The sequence below is a fragment of the Lipotes vexillifer genome, unplaced genomic scaffold (assembly GCF_000442215.2).
Source record: "Lipotes vexillifer unplaced genomic scaffold, Lipotes_vexillifer_v1.1 scaffold1608, whole genome shotgun sequence".
Lineage (NCBI taxonomy): Eukaryota > Metazoa > Chordata > Mammalia > Artiodactyla > Lipotidae > Lipotes > Lipotes vexillifer.
Window position 1 is genome coordinate 557882 of NW_006774162.1, and position 15999 is coordinate 573880.

The window sequence follows — 15999 nt, forward strand, 5'->3', positions numbered from 1 at the left end:
CTCAACATTCCACTGAGGCATTTAATAGATACACCAAACTCAACATGTCTAAATCTGAACTCCTTTTATTGCTCCCAAAACTTGTATCACCTGCAGCCTTTCCCACCTCAGATAATGCACACTCTATATTTCCAGTTGCTTAGAACTAAAAGTTTGGTCATACTTGACTCTTCTTTCTCTCACACCCCATATCCAATCCATAAGAAAAATTTTTTTTTCTTCCAAATACATCCAGAATTTAAAAATTGTGACACATTATTCATTCAATGGAATTCTAACAGCAATGAGAAAAAACAAAACAAAACAAAAACAAACAAGCAAAACCTACTATTTTGCTCAATAGTATGGATGAATCTCAGACATAATTTTAAGCTTCAGAAGCCAGACAGAAAAGAGTATATACTACTCAATTCCCTTTATAAAAGTTCAAGAACAGGCAAAATCAATCTATAGGTAGCCTGGGCAGCTGGTAGCCTCCTTGGGGCTTGAGTTAAGAAGGAGGCTGAGGCTGAAGGGGTGATTCATGCAGCTTAAAGAGCCAGGTATCCTCCTTCCTCTCTGTTCTGTGACCATCCTGCCAAATGAGGCCAACCAGGAAGTACCATACTCCAAGCCCTCTACTCTAGGGACTGCTCTCCTCACTAAGACACGAAGAAACAGGATGCCCAGGCCTCAGGGAATAGAGACTAGGCAATGTGGACTAGACTTGGGGCCCAGACAGTCCTGCCCTACCTAGCCCAGAAGGGCAAATGGGCAGAGAAATGCCAGGTGCACCTCTGGGGGTTTGCAATTTTGGTGAAACTGGGCAGGAGGAGCAGGGAGAGTTGGAGGAAAGGGAGTTGGGAAATATTTAACCTTATAAGAAAATCCTTACAGACAGAAGCTGTGCTATCTACTAGGAGGCAAAACCCAAAGCTCTAGGCTTGGCTCTGATCCTACAAACAATGTGAATTGTGGGTATCACTGTAGTGTTATTTGTAAAAATTAAAAATCAGTAACAATCTAGTCAAAATAATAAAAATGAGTCATATAAAATATAAAAGTCATATAAAATATGATAATCATTTATTCAAAAAACGTTTATAGCATGCCTACTCTGTGCCAGGCATGGGGGTTACATAGGTATGTGAGCAGATGTGGTCCTGGCCCTTTTGGTGCTTACCAAGCCCAGAAAAACTACCTGGGCCAGGAGAGATGGGGAAGGAAAAATAGATCCACCTGAAGTAACTAACAGAGGAAATGAAACTGGTCTAGCGAGGGAGGGGGTCAGGGAAGGCTCCCTAAGAAGGGGCTGTTTTAGCTAAGACCTAAAAGATGAATAAAAAGACAATCCAATATTATACCATTATAAAACTCCTTAGAAAATATTCTTTATTGACATGGGGGAAATGCTTATAATGTAAAATTAAGTGTATAAAATAGGATATAAAAACCATAGATGTACTCAACTATGTAAAAATAATTATCTATCTAACATCTATCTATCTGTCTACCTATCTATCATCTATATATGTTGGAAAATTTTCTGGAACACCAGAAATTTAACAGTAGTGATCTGCAGGTGGCAGAATTACTGCTTATTTTGTCATCTTTATTCTTTTCTATATTTTTCAAATTTTTAACAATAAACATGGATTGCTTTTATGCTTAGAAATAAATGTCAAACACAACACAGCCTCCAAGGCTCTGCCCCATGACCTCTGGGTAGAGGGGTTCTTCAGAAAGTATCCTGGCCATTCCCTTGCTTCCAAGCAGCACTCCTAAAGCACTCGGAGGCTTCCTAGATGCCATTCCAATGTCAGCTGGGCGAAGCTTTCACCACTGATGCTAATCTGGATTGCCCAGAGCGCTCTTTAGCATAATCCACCTGAAGGCTATCCTTAGTTCAAACAAAGAAATTACCTTTTTAATCACAAAGTTGACATCCTTCCATCACTTTCCCCCTCTAAGCCCACCACTAATTTGCTGACTTAACCTGTGGAGGCTGAAATTTCTCTGTTCTGTTCCTTGCAGGTAAGCCTTTTACGTCAAAGGCTGGGGAGCCAGAGTCAGAATTAGGAGGAGAAAAGAGCCTGTGGCTGAGTGACCCTGAACATGCTGGAACTCTGGGCCTCTGTTTCCTCTTGTCCAAATGTGAGGGAGTTGGGCATCAGGGCTTGCTATCACTCCTCTTCTGTCTCAGCCACTCTAGGCCAATGACTAATCCATCCGTACAAGAGCTAGAGATGGCCTACCTCTGCTGAAAGCAGATGGCACCACCAGAGAGCAACTGTTCTGGGACCCTGAGACCACAGATGGTCACCTGCTGCGGTGCAAGCACAGGAGGCACTTTAGTTGTCCAGAAAAGCCCAGGCTAGCTGGGGGGTGAGGGGAGAGGGCTAAATTGATGCCTAAAAGCAAACATATCTTAATCTACCAGATTTCTTTCCCAGAGCTCTGGTCCAGCAGTCTGGCCTCCCCCACACTCTGCTGTACTTCCCTGGTCAGCAGCCCAGTTGGGAAGGCCTCCAGCTGTGGACAGAGGCAGGGCTGCCAGGGGCTCAACTGCCCACTGGAGTGAAGGTGAGGAGGGAGGGAGAGGCACCAAGCATGGGCTGGAGCAGAGTGCAGAGGCCATGGCAAAAATCAGAGGGGAAAAATCACCCCCGCTAACAGCCGTGAGGAAACTGCTCCATAAGTCTTATAGCTTCTCGAGGCTGATTCAAAACACATACCAGTTAAAGGCATCTCTGGTAGACAGACCTGGATTCAAATCCTGTCTTGGCTCCTGATAAGATGTTTGGGAAAATTACTGAACTTTCCTGAGCTTTAGACCTCAGTGTATCTATAGACGTGTCTAGAATGGGGTTAACAATAACCTCTACCAGCAAGAAACTATGAGCATTAAATGAGATAAAACATATAAAAATATAGCACTGTGGGCTTCTCTGGTGGCGCAGTGGTTGAGAGTCCGCCTGCCGATGCAGGGGACACGGATTCGTGCCCCCGTCCGGGAGGATCTCACATGCCGCGGAACGGCTGGGCCCGTGAGCCATAGCCGCTGAGCCTGCGCGTCCAGAGCCTGTGCTCCACAGCGGGAGAGGCCACAGCAGTGAGAGGCCCGTGTACCGCAAAAAAAACAAACAAACAAACAAACAAACAAACAAAAAAAAAATATATATATATATGGCACTGTGCCTAGCTCATAAGCACTAGGAGCTAAAAAACACAACACAATCTTCCTAGGATTTCAACACAGTATTGGCAGGAGTCATGGTCAGGAAGAACTATAGAAAGTTAGAGCTGACAGGAACCTCAGAGACCTCGAATCCAGAATTCAGTCACTTAACAGACGGTGGCAGGGGGTGTGGTGGCGAAGAGGAGGCTCAGGGATTGAATAACTTATCCAAGAAGGTTGCACAGCTAGTTTGTAACAGCAAGGTTCAAACTCAGGTATTTCTGACTCCCAAATACCCATCACCCCTTCACCCCACACCAACCCATCTGGTCACAGACAGACCTTGCTCAGGTCTCCTTCCCACAGAGAGGGCTGTGGTGGTCAGGGAGTGGCACTCCTCGCCATAACAAGCCCCCTGGAGTAGGTATCAAGTTGGCACAGAGTGCCCCCAAGAAAACCCAGGGATTCCCTAGAAGTAGGAGCTGAGGGGAATGGGGTATCCATTACCAAGCATGTGGAGGTGCCAGGCAAATAACCTGTAAAATACATGTAAATAACCACAGGTTATTGATGTATCAACAATTTAAGTGTTTTTTTGGTAACTGGATCACACTACACCACGTGAACCATTTTTTCTCTTGGCTTTCTGCCAAGTGGAAGGAAATAAAATTTGTGGTTGACTGACCAAACCATGCCTTGCTTGGTGAGGGGCCCAGCTGACTCCTGTCACTGAATGCCGCATACATGCCTCACCAATGCTTGAGCAGTATTGCTCCCTGGTTCCCAGGCCACATCTACCTCTGACTGGCTTGTCAGGGCAGGGAGCCAGGCACATGGGGACCTCCAGCAGAAAGGTGTTCTCCCAGACCCAGCAGCCTGCTGACTCCAGCTGCCCAGAGGGCAGCAGTGCATGCTGTTCCTCCTGCGTGGGGACCTGGAGTGACCCGTCACCTCAGCCCAGCCTCCAGAATCCCAGCTTTGGAAGCTAGGCCCAGCAGCCTTTCTCTAACTCAGGAGAAAGACTCCTCTCTCAGGCACTACTGGAGTGTGGCTCTGAAGGAGCCACCTGAGCTGATAAGGGCAGTTGTGGTCAGGGCCCTGAGGTAGAATGCTGGGAAGATACAGGCCACAGCACGATGGTTAGAGGTTAGGCCCCTGGAAGGCCTGCCTGAGGCTCAACCTTGTGAGCTCTGAAAACTCATCCAATTCAATCAACATTTACTGAGTGTCTGCTATGCGCCAGACACTATGCTAGGCATTCTGGAGAATTTGTACAAACGAACAAAATGTGGCCACTGTCCATGTCACTGCACTTGAGGCATGACAATCTAGCAAGGGAGAAAAACATGTATAAATATAACTTAACAGTACTTCGACACCTCCCTGGAAATGTGGTGTGTCTTGTGTGCCCATGTGTGCGTGCATGTGTATAAGGGCATATATGTTGTTATGTAAAAGCATCAGTGTGGGGGGGGTGAGGGCGCAGGGCTTGCCTATTCAGACCCACTTTGAGCCATATGTTAACAATGATAATAAAACTACAAAATAAACCTACCACTTATGGCTTGCATATACCACCAGGTGCATTATACAGTACCACGTGCTTTATATGTAGGAGTTTATTATATTCTTCCAATCACCCTAGGAAGAAGGTACTATTATTAATGTCTCCTTTTATTGACATGGAAGTTAAAACTGAAGGAGGTTAATAAGTGACTTTCTCAAGGTCGTACAGCTAGGAATTCATAGCAAGGATTTGAACCCAGGCCTGCATTCTTAGCCTCTATGCATACTTCTGCCTTGGCCCTCCAACGATAGCTCCTGCAGACCCCCGGCTCTTCAAGGCTGGAGCAAGGAGCAACAGAAGCTGTCTTCTGGAAGAATGAGCCTGCAATTCTGCCAGCACAGCCATCCCCATCCCCACAGGACAAGGAGGGGATATTCTGTGGGCCCGTGACCTCTGTTACATCATGACCAGGCCTTTGGTTTGCCTTGGCACCCACTCAGTAGACCAGATTTCTTAAGCAGCCTTCCTATATTCACGTATCTGCATGACTTTCCTAATGTGGCAACACTTTGTTATAATCACCAGGCTCAGAGGCCCAGCCCATGCTAATGGGTTGAAATCAGGTTCATTGGTATATAGCTCAGCCACAACCTGGGGCTAATGGCAGCATGAAGGCCCCTCAGCGGCTGAGCTTACAGGGTTTCTGGGCTGCCTTCCCTGTCTTCCCTTCTCTCCTGAGCAGCAGTCTTCACCTCACCTTCCCTGGGAAACTTGGAGGTTGTGAAGGAGGTAAACAGGGCAGGAACACTGCCATCAGGGGGCTGGGACACTGGGGGAATCAGGAAGGAAGGGGAGCAGTGGAATCAAGGCTCTGCTCCCAATCAGCTTCAGGAGGTTCTCTGGATCTGTTTCCCCTTTACCAGCTCCTACTTCACCTCCCTTATAGGATCACGATGAAAAGAGGAAAAACGTGGTGCATTATAAAATCTTTGAAAAATTAAACATGTACAAATGTAATGCAAACAGGAGAAACATGGGTGCCTAGGCCTGCCTGGGCAAGTTGTCAGGTGAGGCCAGAGGCTCCATGTCCCAGGTATGGAAGCTACTCCAGGGACAGCAGGTGCCGAAGACGTCTAGAACTCCGCAGTAGAAAGGGAATCTACTGGTGAGAAGACTTAAAGAGGGGGCAAGCATGCCTCACAAGAATGTCCCAGTGAGGCCAGCACTGGCAGTGTGCCCAGGCACTGCCTGGTGACAAGATTATGGCCTGGCGGGCCCGGGGAAAGAGCCCCAATGTGGACTGGACACCTGCATGACAGGACTGCCACTATTAGGTCACCCACACTGGTGCTGCCTGGACACAGCATAAGCACCTCTGCTGTGACCAGAAAGACAACATGGTTTTGCAACACAAGAACATTAAGAGCCTGCCTCCTCCTGCCTGCAACAGAGATCCCATAAGTGGGAGTTGGGCAGAGGTAATCAGACTGTCTGAGTTCAACAGGACAGCCCTGGGGCAGGGAGCTGGCTAGCACAAGGGTATCTGCAGAACAAGAAAGAGTATCCTCAGGAAGCTTTCCCAGGTCTGGTTAGAGAAGCAGCACTCCTGTCCGCGGTGTCCCACCCTAAGCCCACCTACCAATCAGCTCTGCCCCTTCCACTTCCCTCGAACTGGTGGAGATCAGCTCATTCCCAACCAGGGCTCACTGTCTACCCCACCCCCACCCCCACCCCCCACCACCCGGCCAGGCTGAACAGGCAGCCTCAGGTTCCTTGGCTGGGTCAGGACAACAGCAGAGCTTCAGCTCTGGGGTCCTGAGCACCAAGGTTCACATTCCTCCAGCCACCCAGCCCCCTCCTGCTTCAACTTGAGTTCAGCCTGATACTGCAGGGCAGAGAGGAGAGTGAGGGCTGGGGCACAATGGCCCAGAGAATATCCAGCTTACTTGGGGTCTTATGCTCTACCTTTTATCCTCTCTAGATGGCCCTCAAGCCACCCAGCATGGGGCACAGCAGGTACCTTCAGCTGCTCTGGACTCACCTGAGCGGGATCTTGACACGAAGGTAGCGGTCGACAGCAATTGCCAGCAGGGCCAAGATGGAGCTCTGAGTGAGGATGAGGACAGGGCAGGCGACCATGAGGCAGGTGTGGAAGTAGGTCTGTGGCCCAATGTTGATGAGGATGGCAAGTGGGATGACCAGAGCGCCCACTGCCACATCAGCCACTGCCAGTGACACGATGAAGCAGAAGGTGGCATCCCGCAGTGCCTGGTTCACCTTCACTGCCCAGATCACCAGCACGTTCCCAGGCACGGAGACCAGGGCGATGAGCACCTCGATGCCAATATATGCGGCCTGGAAGGCCGAGATGGAGGGCGGCATGGTGGGCACAGGCTGGGCACATCAGCAGACAGGCACCAAGGGGCAGGAGGCAAGCACCTGTGGTCATGGAAGCCTGGGGTGGGAAGGCCTGCCTGGGAAGGGGAGGGGAACCCAGGCAGCTCTGGAAGTCCAGCTGCCCTTTGGAGATGTGCCCCACTTGGCACATCTAGTGCCTGCCCAAGCTGGTGGGGTACCCTAACCCTTTCTCTGCTGAATCTTTGTCCCCTCCCCTTATCAGTCCCAGAGGATCCATTCGACAACATAAAATAGCAGCACTCACTCCTCCACTGGCTATTTTATCAGGTGTGAGGCGGTTCCCAGCACACACTCACCCCACAGGGGTCCCCAGTGCCTGCCTCTGCCTACCCATGCCCACAGAACAGGATGCAGGGAGCTCACCATCCTGTCTGCTGGTGGCCAGGGAGTCCCAGAGGCTGTGCCCAAAGTTCCGGACACCTGGTGCCACTCAGGGCTTGAGGCCGCGCCAGGCAGGGCTGGGTTCTCAGCACCGCGCGTAGCAGCTCACGGTCCTCCAGGCTCCCGCCGCAGAGCTCCTAGCCGGGCCTTTCAGGCAATCACATGGTGCGGCAGAGGCTCAGCCCGGACGCTTTTAAAGAGGTAGCGCCCCTGTTTCGCACCTGGGACTGGTTTGGCAGACGTGGGTCTGGAGGACTGAGCCCAGCAATAAGCCAGGGTGCGCGGTCCCCTCTCCCCAGCTTGCAGCACACACATGCCCTGCTCCCACCCACCAGAGGCACTGCTGGCTCCTGCTTCCTAGCAGTCCCCGGTCCCGGTCTGGCTCTGCCAGGGACCCTCGCACACACCCTGTGCCAAGGGGGCATTCTAGTCGCCTCTTTCAACCCTTTCCTGCATCCCCACTGGGGATGACCCGGAGACAACTGAGGTACAGACTTACCCAAGGTGACCAAAGCTGGCAGAGCTCCTAGCCACCTGAACGGTTCCGTCCAAGCGCCCTCCCAGCTCCACGCCTTGGGCAGCCTCTTGCTCCAGGGATGCCTGAAGAATCCAGGGCCAGCCTGTCAGGTCCAGAGGGATGGCAGCTGTCTGGGACTCGACTCGGGCACCCGGCGCCTCCGTCGCCCACGGCGCCAGAGCTGAGTGGCAGTCGGGCTCCGCACAACCGGAGGGGGTGCGGGCGGCGGCGGCACCGCGGGGCCCCTCCCTCCTGGCCCTCTGTCTCCTCCTCCATCCCCTCCTCTAAACAAAGGCAGTGATTCTGGGTGAGAAAAGCTGGGAAATGTGAGCTTGTAGTAGGGTTTGATGTGTGAATCCTGTCTCAAGAGTGGACAGCGGTGCAGCCTCCCTGTGTTCACTCTCCCTCTCTTCTCACATGTGGGGTGTCAGCGATCCCTCCACCGGTCACAGCAAGGCATCTCACCTGCAAGACTCCAGGATGCCCCCCTTCTCCATTCCCCGCAACAGTCAGTTGGAAGTCCTGGCACACTCCCGGACCCCTCAGTCCTGAAACTCTGCTTTCCCATGAAATCAGCCCCTGCATATTCCAGCACGCATTGCTTTGCAGGCTCTATCCTGAGTAATTATGTTCCTTTCTCCTCTATCTAGTAATTTCCTTTTTACAGAAGAGGGCACTGAGGCTCAGAGAAGTTACCTAGCTTCACAAGGTCATCTACATCAGTGTCACCTCCTCGTGTGCCCCTTTTCTTTCCTCCTTCTCTTCATAGCACAGTACCTAAGCCATAGGTATCCAGTCCAATTTCCACATGTTATTGATGAAAAAGCAGACCCAGGGAAGGAAGGGACTTTCATAAGTTTCCACAGCAAATCCTAACAGGACCAGAGTAAGAAACCATGCTCCTGACTCCCAGCACAGGGCTCTCCACCACTGCGCTCCATCCTGTTCCCACTCTTGGCTGTCTCCTGCCACAGTTTCGGTTTAGGTAGGCCACTGGTATTGCCTAAGGACAACCCCACGGCAGATGCTCACTCAGACCAGGTGCCTTACAAAGATCCTGACTTGAGAAATCCTTGTTCATGGATATTGGGAAAGAGCTCTATGAGGGCGAAGAGAGTCAGGCTGGGAGACCCCAGTGCCACCTGGCCACACCCCAGTAACTGAGGTCACTGCATTCTTGTTGGGTTTCAGGATGTCAAGAGAGGAGTTCTGCTGAGAGGAGGGTGCCAACTAAAACTGCCACTTGTCATCTGCCTCTACAAGGGTTAGATCACTAGCCACTGCAGTCACTGATCTTCAGCACAGGAGCTCAGGGCAGAGATCAGGAACAAGGCACTCTAATGAGTTTTAGATTGTAATACTTGAATTATGACTAAGTGTTAAAATGAGATCTCTGGTTGTATCTGTCTATATGTCTATGTTGGCATATATGTCTTTACCTTTGATGGTATTAGCTCTACTTAATTGGCTTAAAGGAAATTAAGTGCTTATATAAATTTCTCAGAAAGGAAACTTGCCAGAATGAATTTTGTGTTCATGTGAACTGAGAAATATTCAGTATTAAAATAATACCTGGTATTAAAGTTAAAGTTTGTAGATTTAATTAATATAGATATGTCTTTAGAGTCATCAACATTAAGTGTAATACTTTTATTGTATCAATACCTAGATTTCATAGAAGTCAAATAAGATCTTATTACATCTGTTGCAAACTTGTCAGCAAGAAAAATAACTTGGTACGATGAAATTTTTATAAGTAATTTTATAAGTAAATTAAATGTAAGTGAGCTAAGAGCTTTGGGGTGAACTCTTTAGGAGTAATTATATTTTAAGAATGTCGACTTAAAAATAATCTCTCCAGGGCTTCCCTGGTGGTGCAGTGGTTGAGAGTCCGCCTGCTGATGCAGGGGATGCGGGTTTGTGCCCTGGTCAGGGAAGATCCCACACGCTGCAGAGCAGCTGGGCCCGTGAGCCATGGCCACTGAGCCTGTGCGTCTGGGGCCTGTGCTCCGCAACGGGAGAGGCCACAGCAGTGAGAGGCCCGCGAACCGCCAAAAAAAAAAAAAAAAAAAAAAAAAATCTCTCCAGATATTTGGTAACTTAAAAGTTTAGAGTTGTGCTAAGTTAAGTTAAATGATAGAAGTTTATTGAATAGCTAAGTCATTCCCAAATAAAATAGGATACTGAAACATTAATTACTGAACATTGGCTTCCTTTTACAGAGAAACTAAAGGTATTGAGGATTATTAATAAATGTATTTGGTGCCACACTGAGACATTTTCTATAAAAAAGCACATTTTCTTTTAGAAATTATTATTGGTATTTATGTTTTTCAATCTACAGAATGCTAATGTAGAAGACAGTTCCCAATTGCTTACTTTTTCGTTCTCACTAGAAATTAAGGTGTTTAAGAGTTGAGGATTCTAATTTAAATATGTCTTTAAAGCTAGTTGAAATAATAAAGGAAACATTTCAGTATGCAGCAAGAAAGTAGGGTGTGTATTTTCATTAAAGGAAGGTATGAGGAATGGAATTGCATTTCACTAAGGGAAAAGTAATTTTGTCCTAGAGCTGGTTGTTTCTGGATGGAGAAAATAAGGGACAAATTAATATGGGTAGAGAAAGTGATGGAAGGTTTGTGGGAAAGGAACCTTGAGAAGAGTTCTGTGCATGGTCAGGATTGGCTAAATTTAGAATAACTTTAATAGAGTAAATAAAATTTAAAAGTAAGTTGGTTTTTCTCTCTGTAAAGAGGACAAAGTTTTCTTAAAATGTCGATCTGCTTTTGATAACAGATTTTAAGTTTCTTTACCTTTACAGTGATTTGTTCTGTATTTATCTTTGAAATCTTTTATTGTCACTTTGGTTAAGTGAATAAGTATTATTTCACAATGACCTATGATCCTATTTGACCAAGTGTTTTAAAACCTTTTTGTTATTTTTTGACAAACTTCCCAAATCAAATTCTAATGAAGTTTCTTTGACCTCTAGCTAACTTTGGGATGCTTTAAGGGGCCCTAAAACATCCCAAAGAAAGATATTAAACTAATTAGGTTCATTTGGTATGTTAATTACATGGGAAGCATTGTCAAATGGGTAATAAATCTTCTTAGGTTATATTTTATGGGTAAATGTTTTTAATCTAGATATTCAAGAAATTATATGGAATTTCTAAAACTATGGTATGTCCTGGTAAAATGTTATCAGTCATAATTCTAGTTATTATCTTAAAATGTTGTATGTCACAGCAGTAACCAAGTTTCTTTGTCAATGACATCATATCAGGTCTTTAACTGTGCCTTCTTAAGTCTTTGTCATTCATAGACAGTTATTATTTTACACTTATGCCTGCAAAACTGCTTCCTCTTCAAGAAGACTCATAGTAAGAACTTTCTGACAAGTTACAGCAAAGCCAAATGTTAAAAAAGCCTGTATGACCAATTATATGAGTCATTAGACCAAGTTTATTGAAGCCAGACTTATTTTGCAAACAAATTAGTCAACTTGGCTGTATTTGGTAGAAATGAAGGTAATTTTAGAGAGAAAAAGATTATGTTTCAGTGGATTTTAAATTCTAAATTTGTTAATTGAGGTCTGTATTCACTGCCTAAGACTCACTTCACACATAGCTCTTTGCTGTTATGTTATATTATTGTAAAGTTTAATTGAATTATTAAAAAACACTCTAAGTTTGTTTCTGAAGCTTATCTCAGTAATATATCTTTGGATGAAGATCAGATGCCCCATGACCTGAAACCAGGGGAGTATACATACTGGAAAAGACATAATTTAAAAGACTATCTCCAACCTAGATGGAAGGACCCTTATCAAGTACTCTTAAGTAGCTCGTGCACAGCAAAACTGAAGAGAATTGACTCTTGGATTAGTATATCCTCTTAGAAAGGGCTCCTGCACTGACCCAACCTATAGAGAGGACTTCAGACCTTAAAATCACCTTAAAACAATGCTCAAGCAGAGAAGAAACTACCAGACTAGGATAAGAGGAAGACAACATCTGAAGCAGAGAGCTGACCCAAGATGCTGGACCAGTCCTCTATACCAATTACTTTGATAATTGCTCACACCTTTGCTTATGAACCAACTATATATCACAATCTTATGCAGAGTTAAAGTTCATCCAATTGTTAGGTTTATGGTCAATTACCTATATCCAGTATTTCTGGGTTACATTGGTGGATTTCTCCACTCCAAGGCTCTAATTGGAAGGCCCTTAGAGAATTATTCTAGAAGAAAGAAATTATAGCTCTGTTCATGTCATTACTGATCTGGTATTACTAGATGGGATCCCCTCACCTGGCCATTTAATAATACCTACTCTGACTCTGACCATAAATATGAATTTTCTTCTAAAGTTACTCAAGCTCAGTCAGAGCAACAATTAAAATTTCAGCCAAGGAATATAACCTCCCTCATTTGTGGGATGGATTTTATATGGCTAACACCTGGCTATAATCGTTTAAGTTTAAGGTCCCCCTTAAGCTGGGAACCATATTAAGGATAACCAGCCTAATAACACTAGGAAACTGGGTTGGGTGCTTTATGAATAAAACCAATCTATAATTTCCCTTAAAGATAAGGATAGGTACAGAATTGACTGAGATGACTGGGGATATACTGGGATGCACCTAATGGAAGTTCTTGGCATTTGTATTTTGCCTGATTTACAAAATTGTTGTTTCTTGCATTACCAAATGTATGACTGAGCCTCTGATAAAATGATGACTAGGTGACTTGAAGCAGTTGACCAATCACATAGTTCTATATGAATGATTGTAATAGTGTAACTCTAAATATGGTAAAAAGCAACAATAAGGAATCATTTCCTGGACTGTAACAGACTAGTAAGACAGGTGGTCTAGAGATGTTTGGCTACCATTAATAAGGTCTAGTCCAGTTATAGCACATTGAAAGCAGCAGGATACAAAATTAATGCACAGAAATCTCTTGCATTCCTATACACTAATGATGAAAAATCTGAAAGAGAAATTAAGGAAACACTCCCATTTACCATTGCAACAAAAAGAAAAAAATACATAGGAATAAACCTACCTAAGGAGACAAAGTTTCCCTGTATGCAGAAAACTATAAAACACTGATGAAAGAAATTAAAGATGATATAAACAGATGGAGACATATACCATGTTCTTGGATTGGAAGAATCAACATTGTGAAAATGACTCTACTACCCAAAGCAATCTACAGATTCAATGCAATCCCTATCAAACTACCACTGGCATTTCTCACAGAACTAGAACAAAAAATTTCACAATTTGTATGGAAACACAAAAGACCCCGAATAGCCAAAGCAATCTTGAGAACGAAAAATAGAGCTGGAGGAATCAGGTTCCCTGACAGACTTCAGACTATACTACAAAGCTACAGTAATCAAGACAGTATGGTACTGGCCAAAAACAGAAATATAGATCAATGGAACAGGATAGAAAGCTCAGAGATAAACCCAAGCACATATGGTCACCTTACTTTTGATAAAGGAGGCAAGAATATACAATGGAGAAAGAGAGCCTCTTCAATAAGTGGCACTGGGAAACTGGACAGCTACTTGTAAAAGAATGAAATTAGAACACTCCCTAACACCATACACAAAAATAAACTCAAAATGGATTAAAGACCTAAATGTAAGGTCAGACACTATAAAACTCTTAGAGAAAAACATAGGCAGAACACTCTATGACATAAATCACAGCAAGATCCTTTTTGACCCACCTCCTAGAGAAATGGAAATAAAAACAAAAATAAACAAATAGGACCTAATGAAACTTAAAAGCTTTTGCACAGCAAAGGAAACCATAAACAAGATGAAAAGACAACCCTCAGAATGGGAGAAAATATTTGCAAATGAAGAAAATGACAAAGTATTAACCTTCAAAATTTACAAGCAGCTCATGCAGCTCAAAATCAAAAAAAACAACCCAATCCAAAAATGGGCAGAAGACCTAAATAGACAATACTCCACAGAAGACATACAGATTGCCAACAAACACATGAAAGAATGCTCAACATCATTAATCAGTAGAGAAATGCAAATCAAAACTACAATGAGGGCTTCCCTGGTGGCGTAGTGGTTGAAAGTCTGCCTGCCAATGCAGGGGACACGGGTTTGAGCCCTGGTCTGGGAAGATCCCACATGCCATGGAGCAACTACGCCCATGAGCCACAGCTACTGAGCCTATGCGTCTGGAGCTTGTGCTCCACAAGAGAGGCCGCGACAGTGAGAGGCCCGTGCACCGCGATGAAGAGTGGCCCCTGCTCGCTGCAACTAGAGAAAGCCCTCGCACAGAAACGGAGACCTGACATAGCCAAAATAAATAAATAAATATTAAAAAAAAAAAACTACAATGAGATATCACCTCACACCAGTCAGAATGGCCATCATCAAAAAATCTACAAACAATAAACACTGGAGAGGTGTGGAGAAAAGGGAACCCTCTTGCACTGTTGGTGGGAATGTAAATTGATACAGCTACTATGGAGAACAGTATGGAGGTTCCTTAAAAAACTACAAATAGAACTACCATATGACCCAGCAATCCCACTCCTGGGCATATACCCTGAGAAAACCATAATCCAAAAAGAGTCATGTACCACAATGTTCATTGCAGCTCTATTTACAATAGCCAGGACATGGTGGCAACCTAAGTGTCCATCGACAGATGAATGGATAAAGAAGATGTGGCACATATATACAATGGAATATTAGCCATAAAAAGAAATGAAATTGAGTTATTTGTGTGAGGTGGATGGACCTAGAGTCTGTCATACAGAGTGAAGTAAGTCAGAAAGAGAAAAACAAATACAGTATGCTAACACATATATATGGAATCTAAAAAAAAAAATGGTCATGAAGAACCTAGGGGCAGGATGGGAATAAAGACGCAGACCTACTAGAGAATGGACTTGAGGACATGGGGAGGGGGAAGGGTAAGCTGGGACATATATACACTACCAAACATAAAATAGATAGCTAGTGGGAAGCAGCCGCATAGCACAGGGAGAGCAGCTTGGTGCTTTGTGACCACCTAAAGGGATGGGATAGGGAAAGTGGGAGGGAGGGAGACGCAAGAGGGAAGAGATATGGGGATATATGTTTATGTATAGCTGATTCACTTAGTTATAAAGCAGAAACTAACACACCATTGTAAAGCAATTATACTCCAATAAAGATGTAAAGAAAAAAAAATAGCACATTGAGTGGCCTATCAACGAAATCCTCACCTGACCTAGGAATGAGCATTCCTAGCACCATGGAACAAAATGGTCATAAAATGCCTCCCAAACTATGGTCGAATTTAGGACCATGAGGGGTCCCTGCTAGCTAAAAATTGTCATTTGCCATCTGCCTCTACAAAAATTAGGTCACTAGCCACTGCAGTCTCTGACCTTCACCCAGGAGTTCAGGGCAGAGATCAGGAATGAGGAACTCTGTGTTCTGGGAAAAATTGGAAGAATAGGCCTTCAGATAGTTATTTTCAGGAGAATATTGTATGAGCCCAATTTCTTGTATTTTCTCGTATCTAGAAAAGCACTAAAATAAATTATGGAGACATTTGCTCCTTATGACCAGCAGCAACCCTCTGTCAAGACGTGTGCTTGATTGCACGTATCTCCCTTTACCCAAATCACATATATACTGACCTCTCCCACACTTCTTTGGGGCAGTTCCTCAGAGCTATCTGAGAAGCTGTCTCCAGGCTATGGTCCTCCTTTTGCCCCAAATAAAACTTAATGCACAACTCTCATGTTGTGCATTTTTTTCAGTCAACAAGGGTGAACACACAGCTTCTGCTGGGAGTCTGTGCTGAGTCACAGTGAGGCCTAGGGTGGGGCTTGAACCTGAGTAGCTGGGAGGAAAAGGGGAAGGGGGGGTTGAATCTTCCTGGGGGAGGAGGAAGCCCAGTATGGGGAAAGCGAACTTCCATTTCTACCTTCAGGGGGAGAAAAGAATCTATGCCTCAAATAGCAAAACTGCAATCTTTCCC

At 45.2% G+C, this 15999-nt stretch overlaps 1 protein-coding gene across 2 annotated transcripts in view; it reads right to left on the minus strand.

Annotated features, from left to right (window-relative positions):
- The window catches only part of ADORA1 (adenosine A1 receptor), a 32876-nt gene extending 24887 nt beyond the window's left edge, over positions 1 to 7989 (minus strand). The window contains exons 1-2 of one of the 2 annotated variants that reach the window (XM_007448996.1): positions 7963 to 7989; positions 6706 to 7103 (exon numbers count right to left, since the gene is read on the minus strand). In XM_007448996.1, the coding sequence (XP_007449058.1) occupies positions 6706 to 7046 (341 nt within the window). In that variant the 5' untranslated portion in view covers positions 7047 to 7103; positions 7963 to 7989. Of the gene's footprint in view, positions 1 to 6705; positions 7104 to 7470; positions 7490 to 7962 lie in introns of those variants that run through there. The other variant, XM_007448997.1, reaches the window with a different exon arrangement.
- Between the last annotated feature and the right edge of the window lie 8010 nt (positions 7990 to 15999).